Consider the following 8,309-nt stretch of genomic DNA (forward strand, 5'->3'; position numbering starts at 1 on the left):
TCAGCTGAGACTCCCTGTGTGGCCAACCCTCTCCAGAGACCAGCTCCACCGCCAGCCGGCCTGGATGCACAGCGTGTCCACACAGCATGCACACACTGGGACTCAGCTCTAGGCCGCCCAGTCCCTCGGGCTTGAGGTCAGCTCACCGACTGGGGGCCTAAGGCAACATCTCAGGACCTCCCTGTGCCTCAGTTTCCTTATCTGAAAAATGGGAATAATTAGAGTTGCTTCCTCAAAGTACCCCCACCCCCAGCTCCCTGCAGATACAGTGGGGATGGGGCGGGAGATAGAGCGGGGACCTGCAGGATGCACCCCTCCCCCAAGGAATTGGGGACGCCACCCCCACCCCTGGCGAGCCCGGAAGGAGGCTGCTGATTGAACAAAGGGAGAAACAAGCTTCTAGCACAAGGTGCCTCACCTGCTGGCCCAGGGACAAAAGCTGCCCCAGCCACCCTCACCACACACACACACCCCACAGCGCGGAGAGGGCTGAGTCATTCTACCCCACCACGCCTGTGATGGCCTCCCCGGGTGCCTACTAACCTGCGGGGCAGGGGGATTATTCTAAGGGCCACCTGGGACCCTCCCTGCTTGGCCTCACAGCCAGGGAGAGAAGGCCCAAGCCCCCCCTGAGCCTGGCATTGAACACATACCCCCCACACACACACACACTCCAGCTTGATTCAGTTTTATCTCATTGACTCATTCAACAAACATTCCCTAAGGAAGTCCTGTGAGGGCCCGGAAACTGGGCTAATGCCAGACGCCTTCCCAGCCCCAGGGCCTCTTCCTCAGATTACTCGGAGTCTTTTCATCCTTCCATTGGCCTACCTGACTTGGACTCCTACACATCCTTCAAAACCCAACCTCAGGGCTCCTCCTCCAGGAAGGGAGGACTGCCGCCTCCCCAGTCCTGATCTCAGTGGGATGGGGATGACTTTTCCCCTCCCTAACTATGGGAGCCCCAGAGGAAGGGACAGGGGCTGAGGCAGCAGCTTTAGGGTGGTGGGGGCAGGGGAGCAGGAGTCACCTGAGAAGTGAAATCCAGGGAATGACCTGGTTTCCCTCCCGCATCCCCCGTCTGCAGATTCTGCCTAGGGAGTTGCCAATTCCTTCCCCTTTCCCCCTTGCCCAGTCCAACACCCCCTCCCCACTCAGAGGTCCAGGAGGCGAGACAGACCCAAAGACAGAGGCAAGGACGTGGGCGTTGGTCGGTCTTGCCAGGAGGGGATGCCCTGCCCTCCCCACTTCCTGACCCAGCAGAAAGGGCCCGGGCGTGTCCTGATAAACGGCGCCTTAATGGAGGCGCCATCCCTACCCGGAACAGGCCAGGCCCAGGTGAGGCTCAGAGCCAGATGCGCCCAGCCCAACCCACCTGGGGACGCCCCTCGGACCATCCCAGGGCGGGGTCCTCACTCCCGACCAGGGCCTCTGTCTCTGCGTCTGCAAAGTGGGAGCCCCCAGGCCTGTCCTCCCCCCACCCGCCTGTCGTCTCGTCTCGGCTTTCAGGGTGCAGAGTGGACACTCCCAGGTGTCCAAGCCGGCGAGCTCGGGTCCCGCAGAGCCGGCGGCCCTGGAGACGCTCCGAGGGCAGCCCCGCTGCAGACTTGCTCGGGTCCCCTAGCCCGGGGCCTCCGCAAACCAGCCCACCGCGGGCCGCCGAGCCCCGCTCCAGGATCCGCGGGTTGCCTCCATCCCGGAGGAGTATGAAGAGAATTAAATCTAGATATTTACATGTTTAATGGTCAATGTCTTCCGGCAGGGTAGGGAGGGCGCTCAGGTGGTTTAACTCAGCTCCGGGATCCCGCTCAGTTGCGGGGGCCGCGAACCCCGCCGCGGGGCCGAAGATTGGGCCCCTTCGGAGAGCGGCGCCCAACGCGGGTTTCGTTGCGTCGGGGAAGTCCGAGCCTGCAGCGCCCAGGCCCCAGGCGGTCAGCCTAGCCCGGGAGGGGGGCGTTCTCCAGGCCCCCAACCCCTGATCCAGGCCGTTCCCCTCCCGCGCACCCTCCCGGGGGCTGCAGCCCGCGCCCCTCGCCGCCAAGCCCCATTTTCCCAAACTGCAGCAAACGAACTGGTTTTCTCCTGAGCGCACGCTGCGGGGAGACGATTCCAACGGAGCCCAGAGAGGAGGGGTCCAGGCCTGTGAGGGGGGCCGCGTTCCTGTCCCCAGACCCCTCCCGCTGCACCTCAGCCCCCAGCCCGGCTCTGTGACCTGCACCGGTCCGGCCGGGCGCAGAGGAAGCAAAGCAGGCGGAGGCCGCGAGAGGAGAGCAGCCAGATCTCCCGCCTAAGCCCGGACCCTTCCCCTCCCCTCGGGCGCCCTCGGATGCCCCCGCCCCAGGGTGTTACTTTCTAGATGGGGAAACTGAGGCGCGGCCCGGGCGATGCGGCCGAAGTCCTGCGCCCGGCGTCTCCCGCGCCTGCCCGCCAGAGCCCCAAGAAGGGGGCATGGAATTCCCTCCTCCAATTGTGTCCCAGAACTCCGGGACGACGGAGGCCAAGCTGCTGAGGGAGAGGACGAGGACGCGAGGCCCCAGAGACCACCCCCTCCGCTCCCCGGCCAAACGCGGCCGCCCAGCCCCGGTGCCCCGGCGCAAACAAGCGCAGTGTTTGCCGAGCGCGAGGCGGGCGGCGCGGCCCGAGAGCGATGAGGATTCGATGGAGCCTCTTGCCGCGGCGGGGGCAACGGAGCCCGGGCGGGCGCGGGGATCGATCGGGCACAGCTGTCGCCGAAGAGCCCGCGGGAGCGTCCACCCGCGGGCCAGAGCTGCCCGGGCGCCCCGCAACTGGGGGCAGGAAATCCGGGACGTCGGGCCCGCCAGGGGCGAAACCCCAAAGTCACGCCCAGGGTGGGGAGCTCAGGACGTCCCCACGGCCAACGTGGAACCTTCGGGAGCTGCGCGCTCAGCCCTGCCGGGACCCCAGCCAGGCCGAAAAAGCCCAGAGTCTCCCCCCAAATCTAAATAAAATCCCCGGACCCCGCCCGAACGAAGGCGGCTGGAGTCCAGCGGGAGAACTCTGCCACACACTAGGCGCCGGAGGCCGGGATTTGGGGCGCCCGCAGGTTTCGGGAGCCGGGAGTGGGAGAAGGGCGGATCTAGGGCTGGGGCTGGGCCTGGGTGGGGCGGGCATTCATTGCCATCATTTAGTAAAACCTCGCTTTAATAAAAGCAGGGAGGGGTGCGCAGAGCCCTGACGCTTTCATTTCGGTGGGAGACAAATCGAATCAGAAAGTCAGTTGGGGGCGCACCGTGCAGGGTTCTGGGGGAGCCCCAGGAGCCCCAGGAAAGGAAAACTTGAAGTATCTAACTCTGCCTTTGATATTTTTAGCTGCAATGGAAGAGTCAATCACAAGCGGGAAGGCGGTGTGTCCAAAAGTGGGGGAGGGGTGGAGGATTAAAGAGGGGGTTCAAGCGTAGGGGGTCGGTTTAGGGAGGTTGAAGCCATGGAGAGTGCGCACCCCTGGGGCGTGGGTGGAGCCCCCCAATCCTCCCCTCCACCAGCGGGACTCTTCAAGCCCTGACTCTGGCGGGACCAGAGGCTGCCCTTTTTGACTCCTCCCAGAGGCAGGCCAGGCACAGAGAGGGTGGGCGTTGGTCTGGGGCAGCCCAGCACCTGCTGAGGTCCCCCTCCCCTACTCCCAGGCACAGACTCAGGCTCTGGGAGTCAAACTTTAATTTTCCTGGAGGGGATACTGAGGCCAGAGAGCTTCCTCGAGGTGGCTGAGGTCGCTGTGGGACAGGGAAGAGGGACATCTTGTCCCATCCAGCCCACCCCTCCCCCTGCCCACAATTTGCCTAATGACCCAGGATCGATCTGGGCCTGGGCAGCCGGCCTGCCCCGAGTCTGGCTCAATTCTATTTTACTAATTACTAAAAGGCCGCTGCTGATGGGAAGAAACAGGCTGGGGGCTCCAGGGGGCCACACTCCCTCTCTTGGGGCCAGCAAATTTCTGTTCAATCTCCCAGCGGGACCACAGCCCCTGCAAGGAGTGAGATCCCCATCCCTGGGGGAGTCCAAGTCTCCATCAGCCTAAGAGAGGGGTGAGGGGCTTCGTAGATCTGGACAGGGTTAGGTCCACCAGGCTGGGATCCCCCTTCCAAGTCTAGGGAGCTTTGAAACGGGTCTGTGGCCACCTTAGGGTGTCCTGAGGCAGCAGAGGCAAGAGGCCCCCTTCCTCTCAGAGTCCCTGACCCTCCTCTTCTCTTTCAAAATGGATGCTTTCCCTGCTAGAAAAGCCACACACGCCTGCTATTAAAATGAACACGATAATCAAGCTGTAGAAAATATATTAAAAAGGAAGCCGGCATAATCCCAGCTCCCTAGGAGCTCCCCCACTTTGGCATTTGGGGGAACTTCCTTCCACCTTGGTATCCTCCCACCCATAGAGACCCCCAGCCCCCACCTGGTCTGCCCTTCCTTGAGCCTGGGATGCTAGCATTTTATGGCGGCTGATTGATTTTTAGATCTCACGATTATTTTTAATTATCTGTGATTGTTGGAGGGTGAGATTGAGGAGCTCAGGCTGGGGCTCTGTGCGGCCACTTTCCTCCCCCCAGATTCAGCATCTGCACAGGGAGTGGGGTACGCCACTGTTCGGACCTGCCCCTCCCTTCCCACCTGGAAGATGGGTGTAATTACGTAAACTCCAGAAATTATACCTGAACCCTGGAACTGGAAAGTTTAGGGACCGACACTTCAGGAGGCGGGAGTTAGCACTTGGGCTGATGTAGGAATGAAGCGGGGAGCTCTAGGGCCACTACTCCCCACCTTGGGCCAGGGACACCCAGAAAAATTATGATTTGACTTCCTCCTTTCTGGGGCTGAGTGAGGAGAGTATGCTGGGTAAACAGCAGGCACTTACTAAATGCTGAGCCCTAAGCAGCGAGTACTAACAGGGGTCCTCTTCAACCCATCCCTCCCCAGGACTTGGATCAGGCCACTCCAGGCTGGGGGCCCAGATCATTCAGGCCCCCTCTCTCTCTGGCTGTTGTGGTCAGCATAGAGCCACCTCCAGCCCCAGCTGGGCAGGCTGGAGGGCAGCCCCTCCCACACCAGAGAAGGGGAAACTGAGGCACCGAAAGGACCCTGTTCCAGAGCCAAACCTAGTCTTGCTTCAGAAAATCGCATCTCCAATGTGTAGCCACGTCTACAGGGGCCAGGGAATCTGGATGCAGGTGCAAAGCTGGGGTTGCGGCTTGCTCAAAAGGTTTGTACCAAAGGGGAAGTGACGGCCTGACTTTGTCCTCCCCTCTTCCTTCAGCTTTGAGCCCTGATGCAACCCACTGACAAGGGGGTAACTAGGGGCTCCTGCAAACCGAATGCCTGACCCATCCCTTTCATCCTCTAGCAAGTGCACAAGGGTTGGGGGGAGTGGGCGGGGCAGAGGCACTGGGGAAGCAGGAAGGGGTTGAGGCTGGTTTTTGGACTCTGCACCCACAAGACAGGGCATCCTCTAGGTTCTGGTCTGGCCCCTCCAGACCCCCAGCCCTGACCTTACCCCACTGGAGAGATCTAGTCCCCTGGGGGTCTCTCTGATTATAGGAGCCCTCCCGCCATCTATCCCAGTTCCCAGGGGCCCCTGGGCCTCATCTGGCCATCTCCAGGTGGTGAGAAAAAGGAGACCCCTGCCTCCCCCCACACTGAGGAGAAGCCCCAGGGACAGAGAGGAGTTTGCACCAGGGACGTCTCAGAAGACAGGGGATCCAGAATCAGCCTCCGTGGGCTGGAGGGTGACAGGAGCTCCAGCGGCCGCACTGTAAAAAGGCCCTGCAATTAGAAGGGGCCTTTGGCAACCCTGAAGCTGGGTAGCCCATTGTACAGTTGGGGAAACGGAGGCCCAGGTGCCCACACATGGGCAGGTGCTGACCCCTGGGGCGCACGGAGGCCCTGATCTAGCCTGAGGACCTCCCTTCTCCACCACAAAGAGGTCGTGGGAAGGGGGCTGTGACTCCGTAGGTGTGAGCGGGAGTCGCGGGGAGCTGAGCTTGCAGCGGGGATCTAGCTCCTGGGGGTCTGTAGGGAAGAGGGGGATAAGTGCATCACAGGCGACCGTCCCAGCCACACTCCCAGAAACGGCCTGGAGATGGACTTGGGGGCGCCAGCCAGGAAAGACACATTTGGGACTCTGGAAAGAATCGCGCAGAGACGCGAAATCGGAGACTCAGGGTCGAGGTTCACAGTCCCACCAGGGAAGAGTCTGTCCTCGGACCCCCGCCCGCTGTCCCCCAGGTACGGCCTGCCCCGGGGGGCGCGGGCGAGCGCAGTGGCCAGGGACGCCGAAGCCCCAAGTCTGGCTGACTTCGGCCTGTCTGGTGCTCGAGGGGGCCGGAGAGGGCGGAGAGCGAGGCTGCGGGAGGCAGCGGCGGCGGGAGCGGGTGGGCGGGGGCGCTGACGTCAGACCCGGGCCCGGGAGCCGGCAGCGGCTCCCCTGCCACATCCTGGTGGCCGCGCTCGCAGCCGGGCCGGGCCGTGCGCCGCGCAGCCGGGCAACCTCGCGCGCAGCCACCGGGGAGCGGGCGGGAGTCATGCAGCAGCCTTGAGCAAGAGGGGCCGGCGCTGAGGAGCGCGCGCGGCGGGAGGGCAGGCGAGCATGGAGCTGAGCCTGGAGAGCCTGGGGGGCCTGCACAGCGTGGCCCACGCGCAGGCGGGCGAGCTGCTGAGCCCGGGCCACGCGCGCTCGGCGGCGGCGCAGCACCGCGGCCTGGTGGCGCCCGGGCGCCCGGGCCTGGTGGCCGGCATGGCTAGCCTGCTGGACGGCGGCGGCGGCGGCGGCGGTGGGGGTGCCGGGGGCGCGGGCGGCGCGGGCAGCGCGGGCGGCGGCGCGGACTTCCGCGGGGAACTGGCGGGCCCGCTGCACCCGGCAATGGGCATGGCCTGCGAGGCTCCGGGCCTGGGCGGCACCTACACGACGCTCACGCCCCTGCAGCACCTGCCGCCGCTCGCTGCCGTAGCCGACAAGTTCCACCAGCACGCGGCGGCCGCGGCCGTGGCCGGGGCGCACGGCGGCCATCCCCACGCGCACCCGCACCCGGCGGCCGCGCCGCCCCCGCCACCCCCGCCGCAGCGTCTGGCTGCCAGCGTGAGCGGCAGCTTCACCCTCATGCGCGACGAACGGGCGGCGCTCGCCTCCGTGGGCCACCTCTACGGACCCTACGGCAAGGAGCTGCCCACCATGGGGTCGCCGCTGTCGCCGCTGCCCAACGCGCTGCCGCCGGCGCTGCACGGCGCCCCGCAGCCCCCGCCGCCTCCTCCGCCTCCGCCGCTGGCCGCATACGGCGCGCCAGGCCACCTGGCCGGGGACAAGCTGCTGCCGCCCGCCGCCTTCGAGCCTCACGCCGCGCTGCTGGGACGCGCCGAGGACGCACTGGCCCGCGGGCTGCCCGGAGGCGGCGGTGGCACAGGCAGCGGCGGAGCGGGCAGCGGGAGCGCCGCGGGGCTGCTGGCGCCGCTGGGCGGGCTGGCGGCGGCCGGGGCGCACGGGCCGCACGGGGGAGGCGGCGGCCCCGGCGGGGGTGGCGGCGGCCCCAGCGCGGGCGCGGCGGCCGAGGAAATCAACACCAAGGAGGTGGCGCAGCGCATCACGGCGGAGCTGAAGCGCTACAGCATCCCGCAGGCAATCTTCGCGCAGCGGATCCTGTGTCGCTCGCAGGGCACGCTCTCTGACCTGCTGCGCAACCCCAAGCCGTGGAGCAAGCTCAAATCCGGCCGCGAGACCTTCCGCAGGATGTGGAAGTGGCTGCAGGAGCCAGAGTTCCAGCGCATGTCGGCGCTGCGCTTGGCAGGTAGGAGCGTGGCGCGCACTACCGGACCCTGGGGGAGCCGGCTGTGGACTCCCGAGCACCTAGCGGGGCGGCGGCCTGATGTCCGGGTCCAGCTCCCCAAGCCCCACCCGTGCGCCCCGGCAGCCCGGGACCCCCTCTCAGGAAACTAGACTGCGATCCGCGCCGCTACCCGTTTGTACGGTTACCAGAAGGGAGAAAGGGATTGTGCCGCCTCCCCACACCCGGGTCGCTGCTCCTGCCCTTTCGGGAGCGCGTAGGGGTTCTCTAATCCTTGTTAGACTGCTGGGAGGCTCCGAGCCTCTCCCCAAGCAGCCTTCAGGAAAGCTCATTGTGTGTGCGCGTGTGTGCGTGTGTGTGTGTGTGTGCGTGCGCGCGCGCCTGTTGGGGGGAGCTGTGTCCCCGAACGAGCTGCCGTCCGCTAAGGTGCCACTCCCCTCCTCCAGAATGGGTGGAGAGGGGTACTGAGGCCCCAGCCCCGGGCCACAGAGCTCCGAGACCGTGCAGCGGGCGCCCGCAGCTCAGCAG

General features: G+C 65.4%; 1 protein-coding gene and 1 long non-coding RNA gene across 2 annotated transcripts; both read left to right on the forward strand.

Moving 5' to 3' along the window:
• Positions 1-1,156: 1,156 nt before the first annotated feature.
• Positions 1,157-1,742, forward strand: LOC112617456. Its single transcript, XR_003117904.1, has 2 exons — positions 1,157-1,338; positions 1,510-1,742. It is a non-coding gene; the product is annotated as an uncharacterized LOC112617456 (long non-coding RNA).
• A 4,850-nt stretch (positions 1,743-6,592) lies between these two features.
• Positions 6,593-7,933, forward strand: LOC112617458 (one cut domain family member 3). Its single transcript, XM_025374231.1, has one exon. It carries the CDS (start codon positions 6,593-6,595, stop codon positions 7,931-7,933), a length of 1,341 nt encoding a protein of 446 aa, XP_025230016.1.
• The last annotated feature ends 376 nt before the right edge of the window (positions 7,934-8,309 follow it).

The sequence above is a fragment of the Theropithecus gelada genome, unplaced genomic scaffold (genome assembly GCF_003255815.1).
Source record: "Theropithecus gelada isolate Dixy unplaced genomic scaffold, Tgel_1.0 HiC_scaffold_180, whole genome shotgun sequence".
In the NCBI taxonomy this organism is placed as follows: domain Eukaryota; kingdom Metazoa; phylum Chordata; class Mammalia; order Primates; family Cercopithecidae; genus Theropithecus; species Theropithecus gelada.

Bases quoted from the DNA above. Each gene is read 5' to 3' on its own strand.
- LOC112617458 (XM_025374231.1), top strand. From the start codon at position 6,593: ATGGAGCTGAGCCTGGAGAGCCTGGGGGGCCTGCACAGCGTGGCCCAC.